Here is a 17,200-nt window from a genome sequence, read left to right on the forward strand (position 1 = left end):
AAAGCTCAATTTATTAGCCATATCCACTATTGTACTTACAAAAATACAATATTCATTACAAAAATAGACATTTTTTCTGCTCCACTAGGAAGAGTATAAAACAACGCAAAATTACACTAAATCTCAAATCTGTCCATTTGGGTTAGGATTTTTATTTCTTTGGAAATGCCTCCTTAATAGAGTATTTCCCAAAAGGGATCAAACCAGTCTATTTTGCTCAATCCAAATACTTTTTAAAGTCATCTTTCAAAAGTAGATTAGCTCCCATAGTTTATTTTTTCTCCTCCTGGCAGCTATTTTTCATTCACTATATAGTTCATGTTTAGAGTTCACATTAATAAAACTGCCTTTTAATTATCTTCTAAGTAATTCTATGTACTATAAAGTTTCATCTAGCAGAATAAAGCAGGCACTTTGTGTGTTACAATATTAGTAGATGGAAAAGTTTATTTCCAACATTTAAATGCCAACAGAACTCTCAGTGAAACATTAAGAAGATAATAACAACTCTCTAAAGGGTTTTCAAAATTAATCCTAGAAGAATACTATATTATCCTTTAGAAAACAAGAAGTGTAAACAGGTAAATACATAAAAACCTACCAGCTCATTGTTTGTTGATGTCAGTCGTAGTTTTTCTTCAATTTCCTTTCCAATTTTCTGAACAGTTACCTGAGTCTGTTTAATTGCACACTGGGCTCTATGAAGCCTAGAAATATAAGTTATAGAAAAATGTAAATGAGTTAACAGTAAATTCAACAAAGAGCCTCAGATATAAATACAAACCTTGAGGATACATAGAATTAACAATGAACTCAATTGATTTTCAATTCTCTAGCATAGTCACAATAAAATAATAGGAAATATGGCCAGGCGCGGTTGCTCACGCCTGTAATCCCAGCACTTTGGGAGGCTGAGGCGGGTAGATCATGAGATCACGAGATCAAGACCATCCTGGTCAACATGGTGAAACCCCGTCTCTACTAAAAATACAAAAAACTAGCGGGGATCGCGCCATTGCACTCCAGCCTGGGTAACAAGAGCAAAACTCCGTCTCAAATAAAATAAAATAATAGGAAATACAATAAATCCTAAAACTAAAACTCTAAAACACCCTTTTTGTACCTGCCTGCCTGCCCCTGATGTACTGTGAGGTAAGATGAAGAGCTCAAACAAGTCTGAAAGAGCCCTGAGAAAATAATATGGTAAAATACTATCATTTTATAGATGTGGAAACTGAGGCACAATGAAATTAAGTGGATTGCTAAAGTCACCGAGAGAGTATCACTGCTATCAAAGGTGACAATTACTTCTAGGTATCCATAAAGAAAAAAAGAATTCACAGCAATTCCAGTTAAGAAGGTTGAATCAAAGCAGAGGGCACTCTCAAAGAGATAAGAAAAAACAAAAAGATGGTAGAAAAGACAAAGTAATGGGAGGGATGGCATACTTGACCAGATTCAAACTAGCAACTATATTCTCAGTAAAGTCTCTTTTAAGTAACATAAAGAGCTATTTTTATTTTTAAATTGTGGGTTGTGTGTGTGTGTGTTTTTGCTTTTTGGTGTCCTTATTTTAATTTTAATTTTATTTTATAGACAGGGTCTCACTCAGTCGCCCAGGCTGTAGTACAGTGGCACAATCCCAGCTCACGGCAGCCTTGACCTCCCAGGCTCAAGTGATCTTCCTACCTCAGCCCCCAAAATAGCTGAGACTACAGTCATACACCACCACGCCTGGCTAATTTTTGTATTTTTTGTGGAGATGGGGTTTCACCATGTTGCCCAGGCTGGTCTCAAACTCCTGTACTCAAGCAATCCACCTGCCTCGGCCTCCCAAAATACTAGGATTGTAGCACTATGCCTGGCCTCTTTATCTTTAAATATAGCTTATGTATGTCTTAGACATTTCCATACCAAATGGTCAAGCTGTCTTTATTTGTAGATGACAACTGTCAGGTGAAAAATCATGAGATTTTGCCATAAATCTACAAAAAAAATTGTGAGAAATCTACAAAACAACTACTAAAATTAATAAGTTAATTTAGGAAGGTCATGGGATATAAGGTCAATATACAAAAAAAATCAGTTATATTTCTGCATGTAGGCATACGTCACTTTACTGCACTTCGCTTTATTATGCTTCATAGATACTAATTAAAAAAAAAATTAAAGGTTTGTGGCAACCCTGATTCAACTGGAGTTATTTTTCCAACAGCATGTGCTCACTTTGTGTGTCTCTGTCACATTTTGGTAATTCTCACAATATCTCAAACTTTATCATTATTATTCTATCTGTTATGGTGCTCTGTGATCAGTGATCTTTGGTGCTGCTATTATAATTATTTTTGAGCACCATGAGCTGCACCAATATAAGATAGTGAACTTTATCGATAAATGTGTGTGTTATGACTGCTCCACTGATTGGCCATTTCTAGTCTCTCTTCCCCTCCTTAGGCCTCCAAATTCCCTGAGACACAACAATATTGACATTAGGCCAAGCCTTACAATGGTCTCTTAAGTGTTCAAGTGAAAAGAATAGTCCTTCATCTCTCACTTTAAATCAAAAGCTAGAAATGACAAAGCTTAGTAAGGAAGGCATGTGAAAAGCCAAGTAAGCCAAAAGCTAGGCCTCTTGCATGAAACAGCCAAGTTGAGAATGCAAAGGAAAAGTTCTTGAAGGAAATTTAAAGTGCTAGTCCAGTGAACACATGAATGATAAGAAAGTAAAAGAGTCTTATTGCTGATATGAAGAGTTTTACTGGTCTGGATAGAAGATCAAACCAGCCACAACATTCTCTTAAGCCCAAATCTAATCCAGAGTAAGGCCCTAACTCTCTTCAAATCTTTGGCATCTGAGAGGCAAGGAAGCTGCAGAAGAAAAGCTGGAAGACAGCAGAAATTGGTTTATGATGTTTAAGGAAAGAAGCCATCTCTAGAACATAGACTTGCAAGATGAAGCAGGAAATGCTAATGGAGAAGCTGCAGCAAGTTATTCAGAAGCTCTAGGTAAGATCATCAATGAAGGTAGTTTATACTAAACAACAGATTTTCAACATAGATGAAACAGTCTTGTGTTAAAAGATGCCATCTAGGACTTTCACAGATAGAGAAGAGAAGTCAATGCCTTGCTTCAAAGCTTCAAAGGACGGGCTGACTCTCTTATTAGGGGTTAATGCACCTGCTAATTTTAAGTTGAAGCTAATGCTCATTTACAATCCCGAAGATCCTGGGGCCCTTAAGAATTATGCTAATTCGACTCTGCCTGTGTTCTATAAATGGAACGTCAAAGTATGGATGATAACACATCTGTTTTCAGCATGGTTTTCTAAATATTTTAGGCCCACTCTTGAGACCTACTGCTTAGAAAAAGGATTTCTTTCAAAACATTACTGTTTATTGGCGATGCACCTAGTCATCCAAGAGTGCTGATGGGCATGTACAAGGAGATTAATGCTTTCATGTCTGTGAACACATAATCCATTCTGTAGCCCATGGATGAAGGAGTCATTTCATCTTTCAAGTTTTATTATTTAAGAAATACATTTCATAAAGCTAGAGTTGCCATAGATATTGATTCTTCCAGTGGATCTGAGCAAAATCAATTGAAAACATTCTGGAAAGGATTCACCATTCTGAATGCCATCCAGAACATTCATGATCCATGGGAGTAGGTCAAAATATTAACAATAACAGGAGTCTGGGAGAAGCCAATTCCAACCCTCATGGATAACATTGAGGAGTGCAAGATTCAATGGAGGAAGTAATTGCAGACGTGGTTTTAATAGCAAGAGAATTAAAATTATAAGTGGAGCCTGAATATGTGACTGAATAGCTGTCAACTCATGATCAAACTGTATTGGATGAAGAGTTGTATTTTATAGATGAGCAAGAAAAGTGGTTTCTTGAGATAGAATCTACTCCTGGCATTGAAGCTATAAACATTGTTGAAATGACAATTAAAAAATTATACTATCCTAAACCTGGTTGATAAAACAGTGGCAAGGTTTGAAGGAAAAGACTGACTCCAATTTTGAAGGCAGTTCTACTGTGGGTAAAATGTTGTCAAACAGCATCGCATGAGACAGGGAATCATTCATGAAAGAAGAGTCTGTTGATATGTCAAACTTCATGTTGTTTTATTTTAAGAAGTTGTCACAGTCACTCCAACTTTGAGTAACTACCACCCTGATCAGCCATCGACATGGAGGCAAAACCCTCCACCAGCAAAAAGATATGGCTTGCTAAAGGTTGAGATGATCAAATAAAGTATGTTTTAATTAAGGTATGTGCATCGTTCTTAGACATAATGCTATTTCACACTTAACAGACTACAGCACATTGTAAACATAACTTTTATGTGTTAGCCCCAAACAATTGAGATACAAAATTTTTAAATATTTTAATGATAGCATCAAAAAAAAAATACTTCAGGATGAAATAAACAAAAATGTGCAAGATCCAACCCCGAAGTCACAAAACACTGCTATGATAAAGAAGAACTAGTAAGTAAAAAAAAAATACATGTACATGGACTGGAAGATTCCATATTGTTAAAATGTCAGCTTTTCCCAAATGGGTAAATAATTTGAGACTCCCAATCACAGCCCCAAAGGCTTTTGTTTTTTGTAGAAATTACTAAGCTGATACTGCAATTTATATAGAAAAAGCAAATGATCTAGAAATGACAAGCCAATCTTGAAATATGCCAGATTTCAAATGTTTCTATTAAGTTACATAATTAAGACAATATGGTATGGTCATGGGAATTTAAAAAAATGGAACAGAATAAAATGTGCCATAAATAGTCCTACACATATATAGCAAATTAATGTTTGACAAAGTAGTCAAGGCAAATCAATGCAGAAAACAACATTTTTTTAAACAAAGGTGCTATGGAACATTGAATAAGACTAGAAAAACAAAATCAATCTCATCCCCTACTTCCTATAAACAAAAAATTAATTTGAGGATCACAGTAAATATAAAAGATGAAATCATAATACTTATTGCAGAAAATATAGGACCATCTCTTGCAACCTTGGGGTAGACAAATATTCACTACAGAAGACACAAAAAGAATTAATCACAAAGTTAAAAATAACTAGACTTTACCAAAATGAGAACCACCTGTTAATGTTAACAAAGGTGCTATTAGGAAAATAAAAAAGCAGTCCACAGACTGGGAGAAATATTTGTAAAGCACCTATCTGACTATAAAGAATTCTTACAAATCAGTAATCAAGACAGCCAATTACAAATGTACAAAAGAGAGAAATAAACACTCCACAAAAGAAGATATGGCCAATAACCACAGGAAAAGTCACTGAAAGTCATAGTCATCAGGGAAATGTAAATTAAAATCATAATGAGGTGCCATTTCACACCTGGTAGAATAGATAATATTAAAACGACAACACCAAATGCTGTCAAGGATGTGGAACAACTAAAACTTGCACACATTGCTGGCAAAAATGTATTGAGCTGGTGCAAAAGTAACTGTGGTTCTTGCAATTATTTTAAGTTGCAAGAACCACAATTACTTTTGCACCAGCCTAATAAAATAATAGTCCCATTTTTTAGAAATTATTAAGTTAAACATACATTTAACCTATAGCCCAGCAATTCTACTCCTAGGTGTTTACCTAAGAAGAATAAAAACATTATTATCTACAAGAAGCTTTGTATAAGAATGTTCACAGAAAACAACCCAAACAAATGTCTATCAAATAGGAAAATCAACAGATTGAGGTGTATTCATATAATAAAAATCTACTTAGCAATAAAAAGAAGCACACCGCTGGTACATATAACAATATGGATGAATCTCAAAAACAATATGTTGAATGAAAAAAGCCAGAAACAGAAAAGTCCACATTGTATGATTCCCTTTTTACAAAGTTTAAGAACAGGTAAAACCAACCTATGGTAACAAATTAAGAGACTGTCCAGCTGCCTATGTGGGTGAGGACTGACATAGGGAGGAGAGGGAACAAAGGAACTATCTGAGGTGATGGACATGTTCTAAGTCTTTATTTTTCGAGATTGGGGTCTCACTTTGTCACCTAGGTTGGAGTGCACTGTCACGACCACAGCTCACTGCCCCCTCAAATTCCTGGACTTAGGGGATCTTCCCACCTCAGTCTTCCAAGTAGCTGGGACTACAGGAGTATGCAACTGGGTCCGGCTAGTTTTTTTATAGAGACAGGGTCTCGATATGCCCAGGCTTGTCTCAAACTCTTGGCCTCAAGCCATCCTTCCACCTCAGCCTCCCAAAAGGCAGAGATTACAAGAGTGAGCTACTGCCCCGGCACTGATGTCTTGACAATGGTAAGGAGTATACCAAAACTCACAGAATTTACTTCAGAGGCATTTCGCTGTGTGTGAATTTTACCCGTTTTTAAAAGGTGGTCATCAAACCCTAACCTAAAAGTCATCATATATGCAGGAGGTTCATTTTCTTAGCTGTTTCATGGTATTGCTAACTCTGCCAACATTATTATTATTATTACCCTAAACCCTAGAAATATTCATGATATATTCTATTCTGTACTTTTAGAAATTGCCTGATATTTATTGATGATTTCTTAGGTCATCTAAAAAGAAGCGACTCTCAATATAGCTATTTTGCTCATGGGATCAGTAATTCAACAAATCTCTCAGGGTTCCTAGAGAATCCAACAGAGGAGATTATACTCCATCCTGTTGCCTCTTGGTCTGGGTGTGTTTGTGTGTTTAATCTACATTGACAGTAATACTTTCTTAAAAAGACAGCTCTAGAGTAATTTTACATCAAGGTTAAGGCCCTTTGTGATGGAATCCTGCTGAAACATCCAGTTTCGTTCCTAATACCTTTTACCTTGCACCCTCATCTCCAGCAATACTGAACTACAGGTAACTCTGCACACATATCCTCCCATTTCTTCCTTCTGTACCCCTGTGTGAGCTGTTCCATGTGCCTACCGGTTCTTCCTGTTCCTTAACAGATAAATAAATTCCTAATTCTTTAGAGGCAGCTCAAGCCACCTCTTCTTGAAAGGCCTTTCCTGACTATTCCAGACAGGTAGAGGCACTTCTTCCTCTGGAAATCTGCTACATCTGTGTATGGCACCACAATAAATATTATACAACCCTACTTTACAGCAACTGTTTATTTCTTTGCCTATTTCTTCCCTAGATCTTTCTGGGAGAAAATAAATTTCACCTTCTCATATATATTCCAAATGCTAAACACAGAATGTGGCACAAAGGAGGCACTCAAAATATATTTGCTGGCTTAATGCCTAATATCTGAACATAAAAAGTACAGTCCCAAAATTTGATATTTTTCACATCAGTGGAAGATTAATTGGAAGATCAGTGTGGTAGTTTCCTGTATTTGTAAATTGAAAATAGTGTATTTAAAGAAAAATCACATGAACACCACTCAATCATGTAGGGAAATAGCAATTTTTACTAAAAATGTTATCAGAACTCTAAAAATGACAAGCATCATCAACCCAGAGGAGAAATCAACAAAATAGTCTGTTACTTTAAAAGTAGGAAAGTGCTGCCTAAAACTTCACTGGTACTATGCAAACAACCTTGTCAAATAGTAAAGACTTTAAAAATAAAAATGATTCATGACCATAATTAATGTATGACTTCAACTATTTGGCTCTCACTGCCCCAGACGCTTTCTGATCTCACCTAAGGGGCTTAAAACACACAGACAGAGTCACATTTCCTCCAATCTTCAGTGTTATCCAAATAGACTTTCAGAGCCCCTGCTACATCAAGACAGAGCTAATAACATCCCCCTTTCAAACCCAACAGGAGAATAAAAGTTTGAAGTATTTAGGCTTTGAAAAATAACATGGGACATCCTGATTCCCCTGGGGATGAAGAGGTGAAGGACTAACTAGAAAAGAAGCAACTGCTTTACCTCCAAACTGGTTGGGCAATTTCAGAGGAATGTTTCTTGATTTTGCAAACTATCAAAAGAATCTATAAAGAAAGAAATATATATCATGTAATAATATGGGTGAGTGGTCAATATCAACACTAACAATCTCAAGCTGAAATAAAACTCATCATCACTGGTGCTGGGAAGCAGAGATCAGGTAGCTATCTGACAGGTATTCTGGTGATAGCAAAGAGATGCATTCCTATTTTTTAATATGATTTGAGATAACAAATTGAAACTGGACTAAAAAAGTGCTTTGAGGCTACATATTTCTGTGAATGTAAAGATACATTGAATAAAAAAATATTATGTCAAACAAATTATTAATAAAGACTGAGACCATGCCAATCAGATATTAAAAATAATCTCACTGAAGGAGAAGTTAGAAGATAATATTGATCATATCACAACAGAAACCCTGCATTCAAGTTTAAGGTGAAGAATGACAAATTAGAATACCTAAAAGGCAGTGAGGTATAGTTCCCTATGGGTTGCAGAGAGATAAAAAGGGAGAAGAAATGCAGGAAAGACAGGCACCTACTAAAACAAATCAACACCTTATCATTAACGGTTTTGTATTTCATATGAAGGTGCTTAGATTTTTATTCTGAAGCATTAGAAAACCATTAAAAAAGTTTTAAACTGGGAAAGATTTAATTATACTTGCACTTTAGAAAGATATTTCTTCTTGTAATAAGGTGAATGGCACACAGAGAAAGGCTATTCCAACAGTCCAAGTAACAGACGGCTCTGTCCTAAATTAAAATAGTGACAAGATGGTGTCAATGTGAAAAGTGAGAGAGAAGAGAGATAAAGAATGATGCTTGAAAGCAAATTACCAACATAAAAAGGAAAGAGAAGACATCATTACAGATCCTTCAGATATTTTAAAGGAATTGAGAAATTATCAGCAACTCTATGCCAATAAATTCAACTTAAATGAAACAGTCAAATTGTTTAAAATCTACAAATTTCCAAAAGAAACAGAAAATCTAAAGAACCATTATCTGTTAAAGAAATTAACTTGTAATTAAAGATCTTCTCACATAGGAAACTCTAGGCTCAGATAGCTTCACTGGTAAAACACCAGCAGTATCAAACATCTTTCCAGGAAGATGAGATGCTTTTCAGTTTGTTTCATGAGGTCAACAAAACCCTGATACCAAAACACTATAAAAAAATGATAAACCAAGTATTACACATGAACATAACTGCAAAAACCATTAACAAAATGTTAAGAAAGCAACTCTAGTAATATATGAAAAGGATAAAGCAACTTGATCAACGGAATTTATCTGAATAGGTTCTATCATTCTGTTATTGACGGATTTTCAAATACTATACAAAGTTGGTATAATATTTGAAAATCAATCAATGACAGAATGAAGAAGAAAAATATGATTATCTTAAAAGATTCAAAAAAGAAGCATTTGATAAAATTTAATACCTGTTATTGATTAAAAACAAAACCTCAACAAACTAGGAGGAAAGGGAGCTTTCTTAATCTGATAAAGGGTATATAGAAAAAATCTATAGCCAATCCTACACTTATAATCCAAAATAAGACAAAGATATGCTTTCATCACTCTATTCTATATGTACTCAAAGTCCAAACCATTATAATAATGCATTTTAAAAGTAAATAAAAGTCACAGGTATAGGAAAGGAAGAAACAAATCTACTAAAAGGTGCTATGATGGTGTGTGTAGAAAAATCCAAAGAAATCTACAATCCAACTACTAGGTAAGTTCAGCAAATTGCAAGAGTTTAGATTAATATATAAAAATCAATCAGTGTATCTAGATAATATCAATAACTAACTAGGAATAAATCTAAAGAAAGGTGTGAAAGACCTGCACATTGAAAACCATAAAACACTGCTGAGATATTAAAGAATAAATGGAGACCATTTCATGGATTGGAAGACGTGATATTATTAAGAAGTCAAGTCTCCCTATATTGATCTAGAGCCAAAGCAATCCCAATCAAAAATCCAAAAGGTTTTTGTTTAAGAGAAATTGGCAAATTGCCTCTAAAATTGATATGCAAATACAAAAGATCTAGAACACCAAGAAAGTGCTGAGGAGGGGAAGCTGGAGGGCTTACAGTACCAGATTTTTGACCTATCATAAAGCTACAGTGAGTAAGGCAGCAGTACTTACATAGAACTAAACAAATAGATCAATGAAACATAATTCAGATTACAGAAAGAATCATACATAATCAATTTTGTAATAAAAGAAAAGCTTTGCCAACAAATGGCAGTGAAATAACTTAATACCTATATAGGAAATAAATGAACCTTAACACGTACCTCACCTCATACACAAAAATTAATTTGAGATGAATTAGGGGCCTAAATGTAAAAGCTACGACTACAAAGCTTCTGGAATAACACATAGAAAAATATATTCAAGAACCTGGATTAGGTAAAAATTTCCTAAGGGCATTATTGAGAAAATGAAAAAAATCAAATCATGACTAGGAAAAAAAACTTAGGGTGTATGTGTGTGTGTGTGTACACCTGACAAAGGACTTTCATCCAAAATATGTAAAAAATTCCTACATAAAAATAAAAATATAAACAACCCAATAAATGAGAATAGGCAAAATGTTTGAATGAACACTTCAAAAAATAACATATAAGAATGGGCTATAAGCACATGAAATGGTGCTCAATATCTTCAATCATTATAAAATTAAAAATCAAAATCAAAATGATATACTACTATAAGCCTATTGTAGTGGCTAGAACTTACAAAACTGACAATACCAAATGATGGCAAGAGGCAGAGCAATTGGAACTTTCAAACATTGCTGGAGGGACTATAAAAATGTATAACTACTTTGGAAAACTGTGTGGCAATATCTAATAAGTTAAATATACACCTCTTGAATAAGCCAACAGTTTCGCTCTCAGGTATAATGTGTGCTGGGTGCAGTGGGTCACACTTATAATCCCAACACTTTGGGAGGCTGAGGTGGGAGAATCACTTGACGTCAGGAGTTTGAGATCAGCCTCAGCAACATAGCAAGACCCCGTTGCTAAAAATAAAAATCAGCCAAGCATGGTGGTGCATATCCGTTCCCAGCTACGTGAGAGGTTGAAGGGAGAATCCCTTGAGCTCGGGAGCTTGAGGTTACAATGAGCTATGATTGCACTATTGCACTCCAAGCCTGGTGACAGAACAAGTCCCTGTCTCTAAAAAAAACAAAACAAATAAATAAGAAAAAGCACATGACCACAAAAAGCTTGTGTAAGGTGTTCCTATCGCCTTTGTTTAAAATAGCCAATAAAGTAGAAACAATCCAAATATCCATCAACAGAATAGTGAATAAGCAAACTGTAGTATATTCATAGAATGAAATACCACTTCACCAATAAAAAGAATATACTACTAATCTACACAACATGGATCAATTCCAAAAACTGTATGTTAAACAAAAGAAGCCAGAAACCAAAACAGTGCACTGTATGACTCCATTTCTAAGAAGTTCAAAAACAGGGAAAGCTAATAAATGATGAGGCAGTAAGAAAAGTGTCTCACTCGGTCAGGGGTGGGAATGAGGGTGGCAGAACGCTGGCAAATGAGGGAACCTTCCGGATATAATGAAAATATTCTATACCTTGATTTAATGATGGTATGTAATTTATTAAAATTCATCAACCTGTATGTACATTCCTGCGTTATATTGTATATAAATTACACTGCCAAAGAAAAAGAAAATAATGTTTGCTGGTATATGGCTTGCGGAACCAGAAAAATGGTGATGCCATTTACTGTGAGGTAGAGCACAGGAGGAGCAGTTTGAGAAGAAAGTTCTATTTTCAGTTGGAGGTGCCTGTGTAACATCCAAGAGGATGTGTTGAATATGAGTTGAATATAAAGATTTTTTGCTCACGAGACAGATCCTGGCCAGAGATAAAAATGTGGCAATCATTAGCACACAGATGGTTAGCTATGAAACCACAGCACGCTATGAAAGTGAATGAGATCACTCTGGAAGACTGTGAGAATGAGAGTAAACAGAACCTAGAACAGAATCCAGAGCAACATCAATATTTAAGAAATTAGAAAAAAAAAATTCTAAACCAGAATATCCGGAGAGAAATAGAAGGACTGCTGGGAGAGTGGTATGACAGCAGTTAAAGGAATAGCACATCCTGATGCAGGTAGGTCACTGTCACAAAACTCAAGTAACCCAAGGCCTAGACAGTTTCTACATATTTAGCAGCAAGGACTTAATTAAAGCCATTTCAAATCCATTCACCTCACCCCAGATCCACTGCCACCTAGTCAATAGCCCCTAATTGATTTCTTAGCTTCAATTCTTGTTTTCTCAATTCTATTCTGTACTTAGTACCCAAGAACCCCTGTTCTTCATTTGCTCAGTTAGTAATTGCAGTTTATCTTCCCCAACAGCATCTGGAATACCTACCTTATATACATCTAAAATTACATTTCCTTAGAGACAACTGGAAATATCATAATCCACAAACTTACAATTTCAAAGATTTGTGCATCTAGTACCTCCCCACTTTATCTTTCTTCTTCTCTGATGGACACTAACCTTTTAGATACTCTAGGCCCTCTAAAAGCTAGTGTTTGGTTGCCTACACAGTTCCTTTCATTATGTAATGTGTCTATGGGTAATTAACATATATGTACTTCTAATCATATTGATAACATCTTCCATCAATCATAAAAGGATATTTCTCTACACTAAATGCATTTTCCATTTTTAAAAGAATTCTATTGAAATAAATCCATCTATTCAAATAAATTTTATCAAATAAATCCATTCCATAATAGTCATGAATCACTGCAGTGCTCCAGGGCTGACATCACATTATACTAGTGCTGCCTTTTCCCTTGCTCACACTTCTGTGTTCAATCACCTAAACCTGATGATTCTTCTTTCCCATTACTCTTATCCCCATCATTTCCTTTTCATCATTCCCACTGTAGCACCCTGGTTCAGCATTAATAAAAGTCCCTCCTTTCTAATCTCTGCCCTTTTCAATCAATTTGGAACACTGCCATCAGAATACTCTCCTAAAACAGATTTCAATAGTGTCCTTCAAAAAATCTAAACAATGACATGAGAGGTATGGAGATTTTCAGTCTTAGTGTACCAATAATTAGAATGACTACAGGCAAATCTGAGCTCTTTATACAAAAACAAACAAAAAACACACAATGTACTAGCACCAAATAATTACAATTCTAAAAATCTATGATTAGATATTATTCTTTGCTTGAAAACATCCCAGGTCTATTTAAATAAACATTTAAACTGTTGTTTTAGCTTGGCAATTCAAAGTCCAATCAAATCTAGCTCAGGCATAATAGTATTAATATTTACCAGAAACCTAAGGCCTAATACAGTGCCTGGCACATAGAAGATGTATATTTAATAATTCATTGGTGAATGAATAAACATTTATTTAGTGCTGGCTATGTGCCAGGTACTAAGCTAAAAACTTATTTCCTTTAATTCACAATGATCCATAGACTTTGCACATAATCATTCCCATTCTACCTGTGAGAAAACTGTAACATTTAATAAGTGGCAGAATCAGTATTTAAACCCAGATTTGTTTAACTCCACAGCCCATGGTCTTCACTGCTACCTTATTTCCTACCCACAAACCCATCGTTCCCAAGCTACTCGTGCCACCATCTCCCCACAAACCTCAGCATCATGTTAAATAATTTTAGTTTCCAAAGCGCTTTTTCGCAGACACATTATTTACGTTAAACCTTCCAAATACATGTGTCCAACCTCAGTATTCCTCCCCTTATACCAGGTTGCTGTGTGCTTTTCTCATCCATTATTCTATGATTCTATTCACAATATATCTCATATCTCAACTAAATCTGCTGCTGCATTTTATCCCACTACCTTTGGGGATAGGCAGAATTCTAAAATGTCACCCCAAGATTCCCATTCCCCAGTGTACATGTCCTGCATAACCCCCTCCCCTTAGGTATTACCAGTACTTGTGAACACCATAGGAATTACTCCCAGAAATGTTACTCTACAAGGTGAAGGAATTGGGCGGGGGGGGGCTAAACTAAGGTCACCTATCAGTTGACTTTGAGTTAACCAAAAGGGAGATTAGCTGGGTGCTATGGACTGAACTGTATCCCTCCATCCCCCCACCCAAATTCATGATGAAGTGTCCTAACTCCTAATGTGACTGTGACCCAGACCACTATCAGCAAGAGAACAAGGTGCGTAGCCCTATAAACCACAAGGATATGAATTCTGCCAACAACCATGTGAGCTTAAATAAGGACCCAGAGCTCCAAAAGGGAACACAGAGCAGCTGACACTGATTTCGGCCATATGAGACCATAAGCAGAGAAGCAAGTCAGTGCTGTTCCCAAATTTCTGACTAAAGAAACCATTTGGAAACGGGACTTTCAGAAGGTAAAGTTAATGAGGTCATAATGGCCTTCTAAGAACAGGAAGAGAAGAAGATCTCTCCCACTCCACATGCATGCACCAAGGAAAGGCTATGTAAAGCCACAATAGGCAGGTGGCCATCTGTAAGCTAGGGAGACAGCCCTCACCAGAAACTGAACCATGCTGGCATCTCCATCTCAGACTTCCAGCCTTCAGATCTCTGAGAAAATAAATGTCTGTTGTTTAAGCCACCCAGACTGGTATATTGTTGTGGCAGTCCAAGCTGACCAATACACAACGTAGGTCTGCTCTAACCAGGTAATCTCTTAAAAAGGTCTGGCCCTTCCTGAAAGAAAAGATTTGAAGCATGAGAGGGCCTATAAAATGGACCACGTGGCAAGAAACTGCAAGTGGCCTCGATGGGGCCGACAGCAGCCCTCAGAGAAACCATGAGATAATAAAACAGATATTATTTTAAGCCACTAAATTTGTGATAATTTATTAACCAGCCATCAAAAACTAATACATTCTTTTAATTCAAATATTAACTATCCTTCTTTCAAAGCCATCTCATCATGATTCCATATATTGTGCATATTATCACAAAATTAGTCAAAATAACACCTGCACATTATAAATCTTTAGCCTAATTCCTTATCTGATAACGGTTAACATATCTTTAAATTTATTCATTTATCCTGTCTTCACATTGAGCACTTTCTATGTTGCTAATACTGAGTCTAGTGCTAAGAGAAAAAATACTGCAAACAGTCTATGCTCTCTAAAAGTATACCATTTATTTACATATTCACGCAATAAACACTGAGGGCCTAAGTGTTCACCCTGCCTTCTGTTAGGAATGAAAATGCGGAGATCAGTCAGAGCATTGTCTTCATAATGCTCAAACTTTTGTAGAGAAATTGGTTTGTAAACAATTATAACAGCATTATACAGGCTGTAATACAGGCATGCCCAGGGTAAGGGCTGAACATAAAAAGGAGCATCTATTCTAGCGGGAGGGTCAAATAGAAGCAGAAGTCTTCTAGAAGGGTGTAAACACTAAGCCAACGTTAGGAGGAAAAGTAGAAATTAGCTAGGTAAAAAGGGAGAAAGATATTCCAGACAAAAGCAAAAACAAGTACAAAAACAAACGTAGCCTAACATATTCAGGAACTGTAAGCAGCTTAGCAAGGCTGGAGCACAGGGTCATATGGGAGAGGATGGCAAGAGATGAGGCAAAAAGGCAGGCAGAGGTCAGATTATGAAGACCTGGCATATCAGGCTAAGGAGCTTTACTCCCGAGGCAAATAAATAAGCTTTAAACTGTTCTGGAAGCCTGACCAAATGTATGTTTTAAACTTAAGATTGCTTGGGCTGCAATGCAAAAAAGACCAGGCACCTCTAGGTACAAAACAGACCTGTGAATTCATTTTGGAAGAGGAAGAACTCAAGTAGGAGCCCGGGAATAGTTAGTATTTGGTAAGGGCTGTGGCCTCCCTCAACGGCACTGGGAGCACGCTCCATCCAGACTTCGTATCGGGCTGTAATCACTTGTTTTCTGGCTTTCTCCAGCAGTGGATTCCATACTCTGAAAACTTAGGCCTATACCTTAGTAGTGTCTGTGTTCCTGAGTTTCCCTATAGAACCTTATATATACAGGCCCTCAGTAACAGACTATAATAAAGATTACTCCCCTTGCCTTCCTGAGAAATAGGGAGGGACCCACCTCGCCCTTCTCTTAACCCCTCAGAATACAACAGACACTCAATGAATTTTAAATGACTATTTTAAGATTTCTGATTCTATTTTTCTCAGAGTCTATGCAATATTTATTCAGTTATAAATTTATGTTTTCTTAGATGTATATCAAGCATAGAAAAACTCCTGGGAAACTGCCTTGAGAACATTTTTTAAAGTTTGTAAAGCAGAAAATATTTACTATTTCTCACTGTAGATACTACATGTCTATCAATTTAATAACCCAACATTTTCTGACAGTCATATCACTGATTATTGATATTGACTTGACTATTGACTAAAGGTTCTGTATCTTTTTTTACTCAGACTGCTGCCCATATGCCAAGCCTCCCTGTTCTCCTACGATTGGTTTTAGGACTCAAGTATAAGACTATATTCTCTTCCCAATTAAACTGCATCTTAAAATTTAAGATGAACTGGATATAATTCTATCTTTCCAGTCCCCAGAGATCTTATGCACTAATTCCATTATGCAATAATCATCTCTATAAGCTCCAAGTTACCACTGCATTAGCTTAGTAAGTTTTCTGTATCTTTGTTCAAATGCTTAGATTGTGGTGTTCTTGAGAGGAAAAACCATGTCTCCCTTGCTCACCACTGTACACCCAGCATATTGCACAGTTTCCAGCATGTAGTACAGAATAAACATTTAGCGGGTACGTAATCAAATGAATGGACATGTTGGAAAAGACTAGGCCAAAAACAGAGCCCTATGCCATGCTATTAAAAATTTCCCTCTATATTGACCGCAAGTCATCAAGTAGTTACCAATCGACCTACCTTTTCTGTCATTTAGCTGATATTTCTTCATCTTGCTCCCAAAGCTATCCTGACATGCCTTGTCAAACACATTACTGAAGTTATCTGTATCTACAAATCTAAATACCCTTTCAAAAATGGATATATTAGTCTCAGATAACTTGTTCTTGGGAAAGGCTCACTAAAGGAGACAGGATTTAAGCTCCAGTATGAAGGAGGGTAGGTAAGACTCTGACAGCTGTATGTGAGGGAACTGCTTTAGGGTATTGGGAATAGCTTTTCAAAGTCATTAAGGAAGCAGAGTGCATTACATGTTCAGAACAGAAA

At 36.2% G+C, this 17,200-nt stretch overlaps 1 protein-coding gene across 14 annotated transcripts in view; it reads right to left on the reverse strand.

The window, feature by feature from the left end:
• The window catches only part of UVRAG (UV radiation resistance associated), a 319,164-nt gene that overhangs the window by 188,344 nt on the left and 113,620 nt on the right, over positions 1–17,200 (reverse strand). For all 14 annotated transcript variants that reach the window (XM_078340195.1, XM_078340191.1, XM_035265389.3 and 11 more), the window contains one exon: positions 602–707. In XM_078340195.1, the coding sequence (XP_078196321.1) occupies positions 602–707 (106 nt within the window). The remainder of the gene's footprint in view (positions 1–601; positions 708–17,200) is intronic.

The sequence above is a fragment of the Callithrix jacchus genome, chromosome 10, assembly GCF_049354715.1.
Source record: "Callithrix jacchus isolate 240 chromosome 10, calJac240_pri, whole genome shotgun sequence".
NCBI lineage: Eukaryota > Metazoa > Chordata > Mammalia > Primates > Cebidae > Callithrix > Callithrix jacchus.